Here is a 20,952-nt window from a genome sequence, read left to right as displayed (position 1 = left end):
AAAAAATCTGTAAAAAAAACTACAGTTTTCTCAAGCACTCTCTGAGAAAAAGGTTTGTGGGAGGAGATAACTTTTAACAGCCATCCAGAGAAGCTGAAGGAAAAAAAAGTAAATTCTTTCTCTGAACACCTTAACCAGGGCTCTTACATCTGCACAACATCACAGCTACGACACTTCTGCCATACAATCTGATACATTTTTGGTGAGGCTTTCATTCTCAAGATGTTTCCTGTGCATGTGACTTATGTACGGCTCTACAGCTAAGCTCCCCTAACTTGCTGAGATTGGGCAGATGTTGCTGATTCCTGTCTCCCATTTCACAGTTTGAAGAACGTGCAAGTACCTCTGGTACTCACAACTGCAGAAACAAATATGAAATCTGGATGCAACAGGAACACATAAGAATTTCTGAAATGCTTTCATTAACATTCATAATAAATTAAGCTCAGCTGCTCCAATATTAACAGGAAGTCAATTCATTTAGAAGTTCAGATAGAAAGAGAAATGTTAGGATGTTTTTCCATCCAGTCCAAGTCAAAGGTTTAATTTTTGAATTGCTTTGCAAGGGAAGAAAAATCTCAAAGTAGTTTTGCCAAAACACTAGGTTTTTAGCATTATTATTATTGTGCAAAAATGGATATGGATTTCTTTTTTAAGAAAAAAAAGACAGAAGAAAGAAAATGCTAAATCTCAAAACCTTAATATTATGATTTAAAGACTTACTACACATATAACAACACATATGCTGCATCTGCAGAAATACTAGGCTACAGTTCTAGAAATCTAGAAATAACCCCTATCTTCCACGTTATCTTGCAAAACTAGTATCCTAGTTGCTGTAATAAGTAATCAGTTTACATTTCTAATCACTATTCAGCTGTTCTACGTAGCATGGGATAGGGTATTTGATCTGTATTCCCTCCAAAACAGATGACTCAAGAACACTGTGTGCTGTTTTGGAGGATACTGAAGTTACCAAACCAAAAAGGAAAAAGAACAAATTAAAATGCATTGCCTTGCAAAATGGTGTTTGCCTCCCAACTATTCTTAAAGGTATAGTCTTGCTAGTTCTTGAAACTATGAAGTGGTCCTGGAGTACTTACTGGACTCTTTATATTAGCTTTAAAATAATAATTTACCAGAATAGTATGGGCATATTCCTGAGCAGAATTTCAATTTTCTACTATGATTTGCATGAAAACACCTCGGGTTATGAGTAAGCAAATGTGTTGATAGAACAAGCAAAAGCCCTTTAGCTGGAGTACTGAGTACAACACCCAGATCCCACTCCAGAAACCTAAGCAAATGCTGTGACTTTTAATAGTGTCGAGTGTACTCCCTCTGAAACCAAAGGCATTTTCTTTAATTCTGCAGGAAATGATGTAGGTCCCAGGTGAACAACTTGAAAAACAGCTTTGCATCCCCAGAGGCTTACACATTTCAGCTATCAGCTGAAATACTGAAGTGATGAAAATTTACAGACTGCATAAAAATCTCTGATCAGACTTTGCTCCTCTGTGTCTATGATGATTTTGTGAATTTACTGACCAATTTCACATAAGATACTAAAGTGTATTACAATTACACAATTCCAGACAGGTCTAATATGCACACTCATATACTGATCCTGCAGCAAATCAAGGGAATGTGTCACAGAAACCTGATCTCATTTTAGGAAGTGGTAGCAGAGGCTAGACAGTTCAATTATACAGTGCCTGAAGCTAGAATGCTGAATTTGACAGTTAATAATGAAATACGTCAGTACAATCTAAGACATTCAAAACCCAAATATCATTACAGTGCTCTTAAGCAGTTCTCTACATCAAAACTTGGTAGTGAATACTAATTCTTTTGATGTCTGTCATCTCAGAGATCTTTTAACAATCTTACTTATCAGCACAATTCTGGAATACTCAGAAAGCTACTAAATACATTCAAAATAGCTTTTTTTTTTCCCTCATGAATAAAACTGAGGATTGTGGCTCATTGTCATGGTTCTCAGCTTTTGCTAGGACCTCAATAGATTTTAGGTATGAATCAATTCTTCGAGTTAGCTGGAATGATCCATCATTGAAATACTTATAAAATAAACTAAAATTTAAAAAGCATTGAAAATGATAAGAACTTCCATGTTTGGTGTAAGTTAGACTCACCTTTCCACAGGTTTCAAAGGCTTATTTAGTTAAACCATGGAAAGAATTTAATGATGAACTGAATCTCCCTTCTTTCTCCCAATTTTTCCTTCTTATTCTCATTTGCGAATGACACATCCTTTTGAAAAAGAATCGACTATGGGATTGATAAAAGCCTTGGACTGAAGATAAAAATGTAGTTTCTCAATAGCTTGTCATACATCTAGACAAATTTTTTAATACACATGCTTTATGTATACAATATGCATATATACACACTTTCATAGGCACTTGGCAGTGAAACGTATAAGGAAACACAGCTTGGTTATAGGCGTCAAAACTCAAAACAAAGACACTGCAATGAAAATTAAGTGCTTAGCATCTAGGCCTAAGAAAGCTGCTTTTCCTACAAAATCAGTGTGAGGTAACCAGCAAGGTGAAAGATGGGGACTTTGAAATATGCTTGTGATCACATCTGCCCTCAGCAGAAATTGGGAAACAAACTTCTTTTAAGCTTTTCAGTGTTCCTACAACTGAGCAGCAGTAGCACACTTACTTAACTAGTGGATAGGTCAGAAAGAAGGAAAGGAGTATAAATTTATAAACAGTGCTGTTCACTATCCCTGCTTCCTTTTGTTCCTTAGACTATGTCCAGAGCCAGAAACATTATATATATATATATACACAGGATTACAGCAAAAGACAGACAGATTATTAAAATGAGGGCAGAAGAGGCTTATCTGCCTTTACAATACAATATGTATGGGCAGTGTTATCTGTGCAAATGAACTCAGAGAAAGAAACAACATTTTCAGTGTTGCTCTAAGTGATTAGATGGCATTAAAAATTACCTTTCCATATGAACCTTGTCCTAATACTTTCAGCAGCTCAAATTGAGAAGGATCTGCTTTTTCAAAACCTTCCTTCACATGGTGACTGATGTCTATTTCCTTCACAATACCTTCTTCCTACAAAGGAAACAACAAAAAACATCATTGCCAAATCAGAATCATTATACTAAGGAAACACACTGTTAATTAAAATCTCATCTTGTGCAATGCTATAATCATGTATGAAATTTTGAAAATAGAAGCAAATGTTCGTTCAAATATACCATGTGCCTTTTACAGGAAGGACAGGGTAATGGGTTGGATATCAGGACATCCTCCTGTTTATCAATCTCAAGGATTATGTCTAAATAAAGGTATAGCAAACTGAAACAGAGATATACCACAGAGCTCAGTGCTCATCACAGACCTTGCTAACATAGTGTCATGTTTCCACATCAGTTGTACAGAGGCTCCAGCACAATTCTTTCCACATACTTCCTCATTCTTGCTCAAAGCATCACTTTGAATTCATGTTAAAAGTGAAGATCACTTTAGTCTGAAGCAGCAATTCTTATGAGTAGACCACAAAGGAAAGGCATTGTTAAAAGTACATCTTCCAATTTACCTTGAAGAATGGAAAACTACTATCAGAATCCTTCTAAACAGAAAACAAATTCAAGATTTAGATGTGAAAGTGAGGTGGTAGGAAGAAGAATAGCAAACACCAGAGACACTGCACAAGGACTTTTATCTCTTTAGCTGTAGCAAGAGATATTTGATTTAGTTGCTTGTATATTGTTATTATGGCATGATGCTCTAAAAAGAGAGCAACTGGTTTATGGGAGAGCCAAAGGGATTACACTGAGTTTGCAGCAACACAGAAAGTCATTGACCTGAAAAGAAACCTGAAAGAAATATCTTCTCTTCAAGGACACAGTGGTGAGGGAAGGTATTATTTACACATCTTCTTATTTCTGAAGTGTTCTGTACACCTACATTTGAGGGTGCTTTCCTATTAAAAATAGATGTTCTAATTTCTCAATGACTAAAACGTGGATTTTTAGTATAAAATTTATTTCATTTAGTTTCCCAGATCGAGGGGAATTGCTCATTTAGGCATAGGTTTAAATATTTATACATCTACTAAAAATCATTAGAATCTTTGAAACGTTACTTTTAATTTGAATTTTGCTGTAATTCTTGTTTTGTTTTTTTCTTTCCTCAAGAAGAGACATTGATATATAACATACGTGTAAAGTTTTTCTCTCTTCTTAAAGTACATGTAGTAAAAAACAGAAATAATAACCTAAAATGAAAATACATTCGTAAACATATTTAGCCAAAACATATTTATTTACTAAACAAAATAGATGTTCATTCATTCATTCCATTCATCTCTTCTCCAAGAAAACTGCTGTCACTTTCTAGCAGCTATAATAACTCATCTGATGCATGGCTAGCATTACCCTAACTGTACTACATGCTGCAGTTTCTTCCCTCTTCTTTTCTCCCTTCCTCTTTACACTCATGTGCTTTGGAACAGGGACTATATCCTCTTCTTGGTTTGGAAAGCTTCCTGTACTTTGTGTATGCTCCCAGAATCATGGAATACAGTCATCATCTGACAGCAACTAGTTTTTCTGATCCTAATTTCTCTAGTTTAAATGATTTGCTTGAAAGAAAATGCTTGAAACCAACAACCAGTTTTCACAGAGAGATTTAAAATTTTTCTAATAGTACATATCAGTACATGCCAAGAGCCTCTTGTTTTTCTGGTTTTAATTATTGTGGAGAATAGAGTATCTTTCTGATAAAAATATATATATATCTATACATCATTTCATTTTTCTTCTATATGAAAGAAACAATAGTAAACTAAAATAAATTTGCAAAAACACTGTTTCTTATGGAACTACCTGCATGGAGCAAACAAAATCATCATACCAAGGGACCTGCATTTTTACATAAATGCACACTGTTAAGAATCTTATTTTGAGATAAGCCTATTCTGCTATACTACAGCTTTGGTAAAGTATCTGTGCTACATGGCTCACCAGCCACTGTACTCACAAACAATTATTCTCCCTATAGTCAGGCTTCTGCCCCGACTTATCATCCTTTACTCTGTACACCAGACCTTGTATACTTGGGAGTTTGTTCTCCACTAACCATAAACAGAATTCTGAGAAGAGTGGTTTCCACAGGCCAGCATCTGTGTGCGTACGGCTCTTAAGAACTACGAAATAATGAAAGTACTGAATGACTTCCTTCTCTAGTCAGAACAGCTTGAGCACACTCAGTCACCATTTCAGGATTTTGCCCATCCCCATTTGCCCAGAAGCGCAGCACAGCCAGGACCATCCCTCAGAACAAGATGAAGTATGAGGCAGATACAAAATTTACAATATATTTGGGCTGCAAAGCTCTGAAGAAAGAAAGACCAACCTCAATTTTATATACACCATCTTCCTCAGATTTACTTCTACTTTGATCTAACATCTCAGACTCAAGATTTGTGATTCAAATCTACTATCTGGAGAGAACATCAAATCCATTCATTTCTGTGAGGTATATTTCGGCCTGAACCATTCAATCATTTCAGCTACGTTTGCGGGTTTACATGATGAGTGAGTTTCACTTGATCCATTAAGATTAGTCATCAAAGCCACAGGTCTACAACCATAAGCATATTTCCTATTGTGTTATTAAATTTAATATAACTTCGTTCGTTCAATGTGTTAAGTTACAGGAATATCTTGGGAGTATTAAGATGATGAATTCAAGCCTTCCCAGAGAATAGCATAATTATTTCATAACTTACAATAAGAACAATACTTTAATTACATGTATATTTAATTAAATCTCAAAAAAGGTATATATTTTGAAAAGAACAGGACCACATACAAGGCTGGGTAGTGCTTTACCACTGCACTCATTTTAAAGAGGGAAAAAGGCTGCTAGAATGTGGTTCAAAGAATCATAAAAATGTTGGTTAGAAGGGACTTCTGGAGGTCATCTAGCCCAACGCTCCTGCTCAGACTACCACCGACACTTGATCAGGCTGGCTGGGTTTTGTCCACTGTAGCTCTCACTCCCTCAAACAATGAGGCTTGAGCCACTTCCTATGAAAGATTATTCTTTTTGCCTGGCACAGAAATACCCACAGTCATGTCAAGCTGCCTGCTCCAGGGGTTCTTAGGAGGAAGCAGGATGTTTATCTAGGAAGGCAGGATTTCCTGTGGATTTCCTGCGGTCTTCTCACCAGGAAGGGGCAACAAAGCAGCATTGAAGAAAAACGTGCCAGACTGCTCCTTTGTCCACCAATCACCACTACAGTGGCATTGCTTGTGAGCTGCCAGGGAACAGCTGGTATTTTAGTTGGTATGACAAATCCCCACCTCCCACTGGAGCAAAAAGCAAAGCTTGCAGTATTTAAGACTGAAAACGGACACAATCCCTTTAAGGAAATGTTTCTGGCTCTCTGACACTGGGCTCAGGTATTTTAAGTTCAGCCACTTGCAAGACTCCAGCAGTAAAACAGCCAAGGCTGAAAACAATCCATCTTCCCACAACATCAGAAGATGCTGAATGCCACCATTCAGAATCAATGGAGCAACCATACTACCACAATCTTGACCATTTGCATTAAGTGACCATTAGCACCAGGCACTTCTATTTTCAATGAAGCATCAGCATGGAGACAGACTTGTTAGACCTACTCAGGAAATATAATTTTCTGGAACTATGCAGTAAGAAAGAGTGAAAGTGAATTGGAAATATGCAAGATGAAGCACTGGTCTTAGAAATTCTCTTGACTGAGTTTCTGCATGGCATGCAAATATACTACATAAAGAATCATGTCAATCTAAATTAGTGAAAGGGAATATGTTCTCAAAGAGATGGTAAGTTGGAGTAGTTAGAATTTAGATAGGCAGGTGTAATCTTAACAAGCAGGACCCAAGGTGTAAAGGTACCTAAAGGTACCCTAACTAGCCTTAGAATGCTTAGCTCAATCCTGAGCTGCTCAGTGGCTTTCTGAGACTTCCGTAACATAAGCAGCAGCAAGAAAATTGTCATTGATATTTGTCTAGAGTTATCCAAGTAGTTCAGCTAAGGATTGCTTGCTCTTGCCTAGAAACCAATCCTGTGAGTAAAGACTGCAGAAGAATCCAAGGATTATCAGTGCCAGGCTGTGCATTTCCTTGCATGCATTCAACATCCTCGTGGCTTATTTGGCTGCATGAATTTTGGAATGAGTTGTGCTTGTTTCTTTTACCCTCCTAGAAAAACAAACATAGTTTTATTGTTCTGTTTTAATATTCTTACTTACTTGGATTTTCTCCTATCATTCCTATGATGGAATGTGGGATAATTTTCCTCAGGTACCAATGATTAGAATGAGAACTAAACCAACAGAGCACAAGTGCTGTGGGCAGATCTCCAGATATTTTTGTTCTGAGCTGCATTTTTCAATTGCTTGGTCCAGCAAGCATAACTTACCTGCACTAATAATTTGCATTACAACAACTAAACTGAGGCAAAATATTTACACTGCAGACAACAGTCAGACTTCTGTGCACAATATGAAGAAAATATTTCAGTGGAAAGAACTTCACTCTGGAAAAAAATAAACAATCCATGTGTCAATCTCCAAAGAGGTTTTGATCAGTGAGTCAAAAAATGAATGTTCCACAGTTTGGTCTGCAACAGCTGTGCACAGCAGCCCAGGCTCTTGCTCCCTGCTGACTTATCCCGACACTGCATTAGCAGAAATGCTTGACTTGATGAGGCTTAATCTTTTGTAAACTACTGTAAATATTTATGTTTGCACAAAAAGCATCATCCTGTGACAAAAGTGAGACAGCTTCAAGGAAACATGTAGCTGAGCAGTACAGATGATAGGAGAGCGGTCAAAGAACTGCAATACATGATGGAAGAAGAATGGAGAGTGATTCTCTGTGCTAATTAATACAAGACAGACCAATTCAGAGCTATTTTCCATTATTCACTTAAGCACTCACCTGCACCCCAATTTGGTAGAAATTTTGGACAAACAAATAACCCAGGATTTAAATGCAAGTATCTCCTTTCCACAGGAAAACAGAGCCTCTGCCCTTGCCCTGTGACTGCAGATAGCTGAGACACATCTGCTTTGGTATTGCCCGAAGACAGCAGGGGTAGAACAGAAGGCCAGCTGCTCCCTCTATCTCTGATCTAAGCTCACTTACAACATTTCCTCACACAGATTTTAGAGAAAAAAGCAGTAATGCCCAGTTGCTGCCGGGAAGCAACCACAAAGAACTCTTCTGACATAATAGTGTTGACTCACTGTTTCATATATGAGAAGGATTGGGAAGTGCAGGAATATAGACTTGGGAATGGGATACAAAAAGTCACATGGAAGCACAAGACATCTAGGAGAGAAGCTCTTTTCAGCCATACAGCCTCTTCTTGCCCACACCACAGCTTTTCAGCAACCCTCCCCCAAGTCTCTGAAGGAGAGAAGCTAATGTCATCTTCAAAGTCAGAGACCACCTCTGTCATGAACAATGCATTTCAATCACATGCAGTACCTTTCCTTTCCAAGACTTCCTGAACTGGTGTGAAATAACTGGACATAGTGCCATTCCAGAGTCAGCTATTTTTAGCAACAGATGATTTTATGCAACTATATCACAAAGAAGTTAAGATATGTTGCTAATGGAAGATGATTATTGGTTTGCAGTTTGTAAGACACGATTCTGATCTTTATTCCTTTACCTCCCCACTTTCATAGGATCAAAACTGTCATGCATCTATGGTCGTAAAAAAGGGGCAACCTTCATCTTCCAATAAAAATATCTGGAGTTTTGATATGCAGATTTTCCAGCCTTCAGATTTGATGGGCTTGCTATAGGGACTGAAGTCAATGAAGAAATGAATTAAAACATCACAAGAGAAAATAATGGTAGTCCTAAGGAGAAGTTATCTCTTCTAGAGAATCATTATTAGTTTACTGCACATGCTCAAGATACAGACTTTATTTTGTTACTTGCCTTACCATTTGATAGGTTACCGCCTAATATAAAACCAAATAACAACTACTTAACATCCAAGTACCACAGGCAACACAACTCTCCAAAATAGCATGGTTCATTAGGGAAGCATATTTAAAACACTTATATAGGAATAGTTAGGATAGGATATGTTTGACAGTAATGATTCCAGCTTTTCACTACTGTTTCAGTGGTTCTACTCTGTTTCAAGCCATAGGAGAGTAATTTATGTCAAAATGTAGTAGGCTATTTGAATACCTAGCACAGGAAATTAAATGCTGGCCTGTATTCAGTTCTTTAAGAACAAATATTCATTAAAAAAAAAAAAGAAGTAAAGTATACAAGTATTTTCATTAGCCTACCTCCCAAGCCCGTCTCCAGTAATTTTTAAATTTTAAAAAGAATTTTTAAAAAGAAAAAAAAATTCTTCCATTTTAAAAGGTTTGTAACCCAAGTTCTGGCTTCTGTCATGGTCTGGGTAGATGTAAACTGGGCAAGATTGTAAATGGGTCTGTTTGTTTCGCACTCTACTATCAAATTAACTTTTTTTTTTTTAATAATGTATTGTATTCACTGAGCCTTTAGAGAAGTATGCAGAACTCTATAAATTCACTGGAAGTTGTGCCAAGTTTGTATTTATTCTTCAAGCATAAAGCCACCTACCCGCCTTCTCAAAAGTTATCTAGAGTTAACTAGTGCACAATAGTTTTTAGAGAAGTTGGGATTTCTCTCACAGACCTCTCATAAAATTTGAATAGTTATCTTTAAAGTGGAATTTCAGCATGCAGGGCAAAACCTAGTGCAAAACAAAGAAATTAAAATTAAAAGAAAAATTAAAGAAACGTCTCTGGAGTGCAATAGAATGTACAGTCCCTGTTCAATTCAATACACATTTCTCGAAAGAGAATGCCTAGCATGCCAAAGATCTTCTCTCAGCATTTCCCCAACTCTGTATTCTACTTTATTTTCTTTTTCTTCCTTTCTTTCTTTCTTTCTGTCTTTCTCTCTTTCTTTCTCTCAAATACATATCTTGACATTTGAGGTTCAGCTGAAATAAAACTAGAAGTGAAAAAAGGCTTTCAGGAAAATCACATAGATCAAGGCCAGCAACTACAATGTGCTGGATAAATTGGTGAAGTCCATGAGCTGGAAGTTTGAATATTAGAGAGATGTGGCTTCTGTGCTATGAGTCTTCCTGTGTATCTTTGATTAATCACTTAGGGTTAGTCTTTGTAAAACAAATGCAAGTGTTTATGGTGGAGGAGACAATGGTTTGAACTAATCGTCCAGCCTTATGCACAGTCATTGGAAAACATACATTTTGTCATGAACAGAGATCAGGTGAAGTCACATTCTTAAAATGCACATTTATCTCTGATGATATGAATATGGAGGTTCCTGAAGTTGGGCGAGATGAATTGCTATCTAATGTAAAAATTTGAAAAATACTTAAGTAGAGTAGTATTTCAGTCAGATTTTAAATAGCCTGACAAGATATAGGTTTGCAAACACTTGACCTGGAAGTTTCAACATAACTTCTACTGAAATAAAATACTTCTAAAAAGAAATTAGATAATTGAAACTTCTAGGTGCTTAAAAATATTCTACGGTGCGGGAAATAATCCAGGCATGGATTATACAGCTTCAATAAATTAGACATTATATCCACTTTCTCCTCAACCTAAAAAATAAGATCAATTGCTTTTTGTTACCTCTTGAGAATACTGTGAGAATTAGCACAAGGAAAAAAAAAAAAAAGTGAAATTAATGTATTTCACTGGTGCAACCCACAAAGATTTATGTGGAGTAGTGAGTAGAAGGCACTAATTAAAAAGTACTAGTGAAGCAAGGGGTTAAAAAAAGCAGAAGAAAAGCAGAACCATCTGGTCACAAAATATGCAAATAATTGGCTGGCCTTACTCCTACAGCAGCACTCTACAAATACTCAAATACATTTGTGAACTTTAACAGAAACAGTCTCAAAATGAGTCACACCATTAAAGGACAAAGAACTCATCAACAATGCTCTGAGCTATAATAAATACAAGCAAGAAAATTTTCATCAACATTCTTTTAGGCTTGGTTTACTTCTAAAAGATAAGTATTCTTATTTCCTTAGGGTGATGAGTTTGTAACATGAAGCAGAATTATGAAGACTACATGGACTAATAAGAGACAGCACACATCCCAGCACGGCTCCACTGTAGCTCAGGTTCTGCTGTCAGGTCAGCAAATGCCCTGCGTGCTCTGCTTGGAACAAACTGAAAACTCTTTGCAAGTGGCTCAGGTGGCTTCTGTGGAGATGTCCCAGGAGCGCTGCCACCTTTCACCACTGCAGCCCTCTTTACACAGCTGGCTGGCATCTGCTGCAGTACACCAGTCTTGCGGAGGAGAGACACTTTTTTCCGTGTGTCCCTAATGAGTGTCCTAGTGTAATGGCAACCCACTGTTCATGCATTTGTGTTGCAGGGCATGGGTAGCCCCCTATGCATTTGTGCCTCATCTCTAAACTGCAGGTATGGCAGGTGGGGTTACTAGAGTAAAAGGGCACTGGAAAGAATATTAAATGCTCCAGAACTGTGCTATCAAGCTCACAGAAGCAGGAAAGCAAACAAAAAGTCTCTCTGTTCTGGATACTACTCAAGAAACATAGCTAGTTACTGTCTCCAGTTCACTTATTGCTATGCTCAGCTTCTTAACAGACTAGAAGAGAAATTCTTGATGTTGTACTAGTGCAGCCAGTGTGAAATAAAAACTCCAGCTGCATTAGGAAGATAAACTACTTAAGCAAAACATATTTGTAACCATTTCCTCACTGTTTCCAAGCGAACCAAAGAAAACACTGCTAAGCATAGTAGTGTAAATACCATTGCTGCATAGTTGGTAGAAAATACTGTAAAAAGCCCTGGTACATTTGTATGGTGATTTAAAAGAACTGAATACACATATTCAAAGACAATATATCAGTTTTAAACTGTGGGACGGAGTGGACGAAAGTCTTTATGAAGAGCTGATTACATTACTAAACTGGTTACTCAGTTTGGGAAAAATACCATTCTGCCATTTAAAAATCACTTGTAAGGTTCATAATTGTCTTTCTGAGAGAGATATAAGCCTGCTAGCACATTTTGCATTGTCCAATAATTACATTAAGCATCAGCAAAGGATTCAGCTAGCTCACACCACAAACTGGAATACTGCTACTATTAGGTTAAGAAAAAATATGTTGTAATGCATTTTATTATCACAGTGGCATTTAACAGGCACAGTCTTAACAGAGAAACAGACTGATTCAAGGCCATTAAGGAGTCAATGCAAAAGTAGTTTCAGTGCTACTGTTCACAGCTCAGAGATCCAGTGAAGGCACCAAAGGCTCTGTAGGGTGATGAAATAGAATAGGACAGACAGAAGATGGTTTTGGCAAAAGGAAAATTCAGCAGGAAAAACAAGACTTAGGAATAAGAAGACCACCAAGACAGAAGGAGGTATCTCAAAGGATAACAATTACAAGCCTGGAGAAAAGAAGGCTGTGGGGTGACCTCATTGCAGCATTTCAGTACCTAAAGGGAGCCTACAAACAGGAGTGGAGTCAACTCTTTGAAAGGGTTGATAACTGCAGGACAAGGGGAAATAGATTTAAGTTGAAAGAGGGAAGATTTAGGTTGGATGTCAGGGGGAAGCTCTTTACAGAGAAAGTGGCGAGGTGGCTGCCCAGAGAGGTTGTGGATGCCCATCCCTGGAGGTGTTCAAGGCCAGATTGGATGAGGCCCTGGGCAGCCTGGTCTAGTATTAAATGGGGAGGTTGGTGGCCCTGCCTGTGGCAGGGGGGTTGGAGATTCATGATCCTTGAGATCCCTTCCAACCCAGGCCATTTTGTGTTCCGTGATTCCGTGAAGAGAAACTATGGTTTGTGCCTTTGTAAGTAGAGAAGTCAATTGAGAGGAGAATAGTAGAAAATTGTTTTGACTTTGCAAACTATTATATAAATGTAGTATGAAACAACTTGAAAATCACAGAGGGCTTTTTCCAGAGCAGGAATGAGCTGTGGTACAGATAACATAATGACAAAAAAAACTAATTGTATGTGACACCAAAGAAAGAGGAAGAAGCAGCTGAGGAAGGAAAGCAGAGTTTGTTGAGTGGAGAGGCCACAAGGACCTTTGAAGGAGAATCCCCTGGGACCAGCACAACTGTGCCTGAGATCAGGATAGTTTCCATGGGTCAGGAGAAATAGCAAGTATATTGTTCTGTTCTTCCCTGTCCTGGTTTCAGCTGGGACACAGCTTTTATATTCCCCTCACAATGTCTGGTATGATGCTGTGTTTTGGTTTTGGGAAAAAAAACAACAATATTGACAACATGCTGATGTTTCAGTTGTTGCTGAACAGTAACTGCACATAGCTAAGGTCGTTACAATTTCTTGTTCTGTCCTGCTAGTGAGGGGGCTAGAGGAGATAGAATCAAGCCAGATGACCTAAACTCGCTGAAGGGATATTCCATACCAAATGACATAATGCAAAAAAAAAAAACCATTAAAAAACTGCAAGGAGTTGTCTGCTGCTCAGGGATTGGCTGGGCACTGGTCAGTGAGGAGTTGTTTTGTGCATCACTGGCTTTGTAAATATATATTATATTGTTATCATTACTATTATTATTTTCTTTCTCTCTTCCTTTTCTGTCTTAGTGAATAGTTTTTGTCTCAACCCAAGAGTCCTATTTTGTTGTTTTTTTTTTTCCTGATTCTGTCTCCCATTCCACTGGGAAGTTGGAGTGAGAGAATAATTGTGTGGTGCTGAGCTACCTGGCAGTTAAACCACAATATATCCCCTTTCTGCTGCGAGATTTTGTTTCCTGCTTTCAGGAACATGGATACAGCTGGTACCCTGAGCAGTGGATGGCAGGAGTAGGCCTCACTGCCATGACAGATTAACATGTATGTCTTTCAGTGCCTGAGAACTGTTACCACACACAAGTATCTTTCTAAGCAGATTTTTAGCAGTCCACTCGAAATCTGGCCCAGGGAGAGGCTTGCTATATTTTGCAGTCTCATGAAATAAAAAGAAGCCTCTAATGTATTTCAAAGATATATATGGTGGATCTTCAAGGAGTGGATTGCTTACTGATAATCACAGGTCCTCTTGCTACGAAAGCAAAAATTGTTTACTGTGCATGTTATACAGTGCTAACCAAAAGCATGTACTTTGTGGATACACCACTCTGAAAAGAAGAGGTGAAAAGAAACAATGTGGAAAATCCATCTGAACACAAAAAAAACCCTTTGCCACACTGTTTGGAAGACTCATTTCAGAAAGGTCCAACTGCTGCACCAGTCTTTGTCTTCTGCAGTGGTTTTCAAAATACAACATGATTTTCCACAACAAAATTGCAGGTGGGAAAGTTTGGTGATTCTCAGTTTATCATGATAGCTTCGTGGCTGCAAAATCTTTTTATATACCAATTCAATGGTATATTATATATAAATACCATCAGACAAAAATATTTAATTTTAATTACTGTTTATAAAACAACAATACATTTAAGAACAGAAAAGAGCTATTATGTGTATATACTCAAATATAGAAATGGATCAACAGCTCAGCCAAGCCTGATCCACAGACTGTAAGGATTTCCAGGGTTGATTCATCCAAAAATGTTTATATCTGAGCTAGCTGTCTAAACTTTTGTGTAATTGGCAGAGAATTGAATACTTTTAGGCTTTGATTTATGTCAGATAAAAGCAAGGCTCTAAAACAGCGCTTGGTAAGCGTGTGACTTTCTCTCTGCTGACTGAAAAAGAACTCTAGGTCGATAAGTTCACATACAGTTTATTTCTCCCTTTCTCAGTGCCTCAGTTGCTCTTTCAGCTTTGGATGGAGCATAAGTACTTTCCAGAAGATCAATGCTCCTTATATTTCCAGGCCAAGCTTTGTTTCACCCCATCTTTCTCATGGATTTTCTACAGTCTCCAGTGCACTATGTGAGATGCTCCCATTATTCCATCTTTCTGGCCTCATGTGTACCTGTTACAGCTATGGCAATGTCTTTCTGCAGGCAGATTGCTATCTGGCCCAGCAAATGCCACGAATCTGCCACAAGTCAAAGAAAACATGGTGCGTTGGTGTTTCTTGGGCTTGAAACTGGAAGCTAAATCACCATGCTTTGTCAGATATTAGGCCAAACTTTCAAAATGGGAGAAGCTTCACAACAAATGTAAGAAAACGCAGGTTTCTTCAGTCTTTTCATTCAAAATACACATTATGCTTTAGCACAATCCTGACAGTATTTAGCCCACTAGTTCCACTGACATCAGTCAGAAGACTGCTTATACAACGTAACACTGAGCCCAACTGCAGTACTTGGTGCCTACAGACAGTGAGACAGGGCTTTCAGATGCCCTGCAGGTTTCTTATTCTGCTGCAATCACGTACAGGGACCTTTACATCATGTGCTCTTGATTCCTGTCTTCAGCTACTTTATTCACAAAAGCTCTATTGAAAGTGAAGGTACAATGGTGACGTAAGCAGGCAGTGGAAAGGAGCTCTTCTGTTTAATTCATTTCTGTGTATAATTCTCCAGTGTTTTAAAGTACTGAGGACATCAGCTCTAGAGTAAATTCACTGCTGTTGCTTCCACTCTGCAAGTACCTTTTCTGCGTATATGCAAACAGGCAGAAGATCAAACTGAGATTAAAATTTCCTGCTAAGAACCAAATGGCTTTACTGAAAATAATAATTGAAAGCAGCAAACACAGAGTCGTGACCTACTCAGGCCTGCCAACCTACATATATGGGACAGAATCCTTCTGGCCCACTGAGGTATCTAATCTGAAAGCACAAGCAATTCTGCAGTCCCACGTGAGCACAGTGCAGGATTAATGGACACGGCAGAGAGAGAAGTGCAAGCCATACCTACTGTCCTAGCAAGCAGATGGATTTTCTCATAAGCTATTATAAAGCTACATCTGAAAAAAGAATAGAGTGCAGATTAAAGTATTCATTTTCTTTGAGACATCAGCATATTGCAGCCTCATGACCTCTCCCATGAGTGAATCCCCATCCAGACAAGGGAATTAAAGGCTGCAATACAGCATAGTATGCGAGATTATTCCTGTGCTCAGGGCAGACACAAAGCTTCCTGGGACCTTTGGAAAAAGATAACCTTCTATTCAGAAACAACAGAAGGGGCATAGTCTACAGGCATTCTTCCTATTCCACTTTAGCTCACATTTCATATAAAGCTGTTCTAAAGTTAAGCTACTGAAGGAAAGATGCTTTTAGATGTTTTCTATGGTGAAAAATGATCACAACGATAGTAAAAAAAATCAGGCAGTTCCATCAGACTGGAATGCCAGCAAAAATCTCAATAAATCTCGAAGACAAAATTCTAAAGAAGAAACAGATGCAACATTATAACCACCAACCTTTATTTTTTGCCATAGAGAAAACTGGTAACCCACTTGGACTCAATAATCCTGCTGTATATGCAGGACACTAAGCAAACTGTGTTTCTTTATAGATAAGGCATTACTGGACTCCCAAACAATAACATCTGCAGTAGAATACAGCCTTTATTCCGGATCTTATTTTATAATCCCAGTCTTACCATATCTGCAGCACTTGCCATTAAACTAATGTTTTATAAGTGATAACATAAAGACAACTGAAGAGCAAGAGAAGTAATTCAATCAGTAATGAGAGAAACCTGGAATTAATATTGTGGACCAGAGGAAAACTAGACAATGCAATCAGAAGATGACAAGTAGAGAGACCAAGGAGGAAAGCTGTACCTATACAATTGTTTTACCTCAAGTAAGTGTTTAATCAAACACACAAGTATGGTGTTCACTTGTTCTCCCCATTTGTCTTGTCATAAACATTGAACAGTGTCAGAGTTTTTTTCAAGAAGCTACGGCAGCTAAATGTCTATTATTTAAGCCAGTACTTTAAGGAAAAAAAGGTCTTTAATGTAAAATGCTGTGAAAAACTGATTACAAATTTGTCACAAATGTTGCATCATTTGTATTCCTAAAGTTATTTACATTTAAAAGACTGTTCTTTTTTATTAGTGAGTACAAACAGGAACCCACTGTGCCTAAGTGAAGTTTCAGTTTGCTTTGTTAAATGACAGAATCATAAAATATCTTGAGTTGAAAGGGACCCACAAAAATCATCAAGTCCAAATTTTCAGAGTTTTCTCAAAACACATTATTTTTTTTGACTGTTTTTTTCTTTCTGATTGGTTCCAAATGTTCAAAATGTTTTCTTACCCCTCTCCCATCACCCCCCCAAAAAAAAGCTTGGGAAGAAACACGTCAATGTCATTGATGAGAATTATGATCTTGCACACTTGCAATATCTAAACTAGCTATATGGAATATTAAGTGAAACTGTGACATATAATACTGCTGTATAGTCTTCATTTGGAAGTAAAAATGAAAGGAAGTAAAAATTCACATCAGATTCTAATTTCTGTAACTGCTCTTATGCCAACAAGCAGGAACTATTTGTTTTAAGGACACTGAAGGTTGTTTAGGTGTTTCTGTAACTCAAATTCCTGGAACCACAGAGTACAGAACAATTCAAGTCATTTTTATCACAGTGAAGGGTATATACTGAAGGCAGAGGCATCCTTTTGTATATGGGCTCTAAGCTGTTCCAGAATGATGTTTACCAGACACGGTAAGGATTACAGAAAATACACAGCACTGTTTCCAGTTATTAACAAGACAAATATGTATTATTTATATATACATATATATTTAACATATGAAGAAAAATCAGAAAAAAAAGATTTATTAAAAAGTGAAAGTCTATTTAAATATCTAAGTAGTTCATCATGTACTAAACAGCGCCTATCAGTTAAGTCAGATGCTGAATACTTCTTCCTTGGTAGTCACCAATGAAAGGCATGTAATCCCTTGCCATGTTTTCTTCACCAACAAACAAGCAAACCGGATCCCTCCTATACAACATGTTAATTCCCTATCTTCATTTCTACCAACACGAATCTGCTAATTATGAGAGACTGGAGACACATGCAGCAAATATAAATCATCTAATGGATGAAGTCAGAAGTAATAAACTTCATCACAGCATGATTCAGGTTAGGCATTACAGCAATCCTTTCATGGCAAAGTCAAAGAAATGCCAGAACGGAAACCATCTGAGCAACATGTAACCAGATCATATCTTACTTACTCTCAACTGCATCGTGTTTTACCCTGATATTATACTTTGTCTTTGCCAATGGCCTATACTGTATGCACATGGCTATAAATATAAAAAATACTATTAATAAATGATGGTGATTACAAGATTTATAGCAGATATTCAAGACCCACTTTATGAATTGAGGACCTAGATCTAAAAAATCTTCACTCCATTAATAGGCATAGCTCTCATTTATGCTTTTAGCTCCACTACCACTAATGTAAGTAAATGTTTGAGAATAAAGTGCACTTCTAGTAGTTTTTCAGGAGCAGGCCCCACGTAAAGGCAGATACAGATGGCGAACACGAGATGCACATTGAGTGAAAACAACTCGCTTTCCATGGTGGCAGAATGCCAGCTAGTTGGAGTCTGTTGATGAAGGTACAAGAAGAGGAGGAACTATCATGCATATGTGCCAAATTTACTCATTTAAAAAGTGAATTGGGCATCACCGTCTGTTGCAGCTAATCAACAAAATGAGATAAGTAGGGAAACAAATTACGCCCCTTTTAATCAACTAGCACTGTCATCTCCTCCGTAAACAAGGAGAGTTTCCAAATTTGTTTTTGCTAAGTATGAGGCAGTAAAAGAAGATAGGAACATCTTCTGCTAACAAATTACTTTCTCAATTCAAAGATCATCAAAGGACGTTCTACAGAACAGAGACCAAGATCTAACTATATAAATAGCATCACTCTATAAAAGAAATTCAAGGATGAAGAGTACTTTTATTGCTTGGGTTTCTAAAAGTTATTCTAAAAAAAAAGAATTAAGTAGATCCTGATTGAAGAAAAACATACAAATGAGATTTACAACAGCGTGATGATAATAATATATTGATGAAGGCAAAAAGGTTTGAAGAATTAACCCTTTATTTTACTTGCTGCTTGGCTGTATCAGTACAGACTAACAACAATTCACTTTTTTTTTTTTAAAGGAAGTAGAAAGAAAATGCTAGAATTGCACAGGTTTGTCTCCCTTCAGTATACAAAAGTCTTCACTGAAAAAGGTAAAAGCCACTGACTCTATCTTCAGAAGAAAGCACTTGGACTATATATTTCTGATATGAATGTCTGAGGAGTGGGGAGGGATGGGAGGGAACATCTGATGCTCCTAACATATCATTGCAGCCAGAAGAGCTTCAGCACTTCAGCCACTTAGATTTTAGCAGTTCTCTGAATAAAAGAGCTCAGTCCAAAACATAATGCTTCACAAAGAGCAACAGTAAATAAACCACATTAAAAAGTAATACCTGAAAGTTTCAAAGAAACTTTTTCAGAAGTGATATAGATCTGAACACGTGACCCATTACACAAAAGAAAAAAAAAACCTCAACAAATATATGGAAAATGACTAAAATGTTTAGGTTTTCATCCAGATTTGAAAGCTCTTTACATAGAATGCAGCAGATGCTTCATGCTTTGCAAAAATCTTTGCATTACACACAGTTGTATCAAATCCAGTAATTCAAATCTAATTTGGCTGAAAACTAAGTGAGAAACTGCATGGTTCACCTAGTTTAGTAATGACTTAAAATCTTTAGTAATCCAGTCGAAATGGTTTGCCAAACAAAACTACTTCACAATAAAAGGTCAATATATAACTTTTGCTTGTAAACACATAAGGTAAATTGCCTGAATAGCAGCACAACACTGTACTAGTACTGCAGCATCCTTTTATTTTTGCTTTCCTTTCCTGTGAAATTAAATTTTCTTCAGACTTTCCACTACCACTGCAAAACATTAAACAGTTCAAATACAGGATTTATTCTGCTGACCACTAATGCCAAAGGCCTCCCCAAACCACTTACTCTGAAAGAAGATGTTGCAATTTGTAGCTGCATCTATAAAGCAAGGAAAAAATTGATGGTTTCCTTTTGAGTGCCACAGAAATGATTGCTTTGTACATTTCTTTCCTGAGGGAATACATTGCTATAATTTTCCATTGGAGAGTTTCTGTATTCCTATATTGCTAAACTAACTGCGAAGCTTGCCTAATTTGGGTCATCAAAACCCTATGGTAAGTAATTTTGTTAAAAACAAACAAACTTTAATTTCTACACAAATTAACTTCCTTGATTATCTGCAACTATTTCTATAAAATACTATGCAGCACTCTTCAAAAAGTTAAAACTTATAGGCTGTAACTTCTACCTAATTTTGTCTTTAAAAACAGAAAAATCTATATTTCATTCTTCTGTATTGTTATTACCAACAACAGCATATGCGTGGTAGATATAATCCATTTCAGGAAGTCGTAGTAACAGAAACATTATTGTAGTCTCAGAAAACATGCAAGACAGGTAAGTACCTTCGGATGCTGCAAAATTAGGCTGATTGCACATGGCCAACACATTGAATTTGAGAGGACCAAGGATAAAGTCCAAATTTCATGATTCCCTAACCCTATCACAAGAATACAAAGCCCATGAAATCTTGCAGATCTGCAATATTCTCTCACAAAGTGTGCAGATACGTGTCCAGTTCAGTGGAGCATATCTACCCTCACCCAAATGATACTCCAGTTTACAAAAGATCAAACAGCAGTTCCTTAAAGGAAGTCTTACAGGATTCAATTGCCTGTTCCCCAATCCCAATTCTACTAATAAAAATGAGATGGGTGTCCAACCCATCTCTTTAAGTGAACATGCACTTCAGATCACCATACAGGTGGACAATCCCTTCTGTGTCCAGAATCTATCATTGGTACTCACCCAATTCCAAAGTCTACTATTGCAGAAAGTTTT

General features: G+C 37.3%; 1 protein-coding gene across 2 annotated transcripts in view; it reads right to left on the bottom strand.

The window, feature by feature from the left end:
* Positions 1–20,952, bottom strand: part of RPS6KA2 (ribosomal protein S6 kinase A2) — a 274,636-nt gene that overhangs the window by 89,335 nt on the left and 164,349 nt on the right. For both annotated transcript variants that reach the window (XM_031552440.1, XM_010707087.3), the window contains one exon: positions 2,984–3,100. In XM_031552440.1, coding sequence (XP_031408300.1) covers positions 2,984–3,100 — 117 coding nt within the window. The remainder of the gene's footprint in view (positions 1–2,983; positions 3,101–20,952) is intronic.

This window comes from Meleagris gallopavo, chromosome 2, assembly GCF_000146605.3.
Source record: "Meleagris gallopavo isolate NT-WF06-2002-E0010 breed Aviagen turkey brand Nicholas breeding stock chromosome 2, Turkey_5.1, whole genome shotgun sequence".
Taxonomy (NCBI): Eukaryota; Metazoa; Chordata; class Aves; order Galliformes; family Phasianidae; genus Meleagris; species Meleagris gallopavo.
The sequence above is the reverse complement of the archived record's forward strand: the minus strand, read 5'-3'. Positions and strand labels throughout refer to the sequence as shown.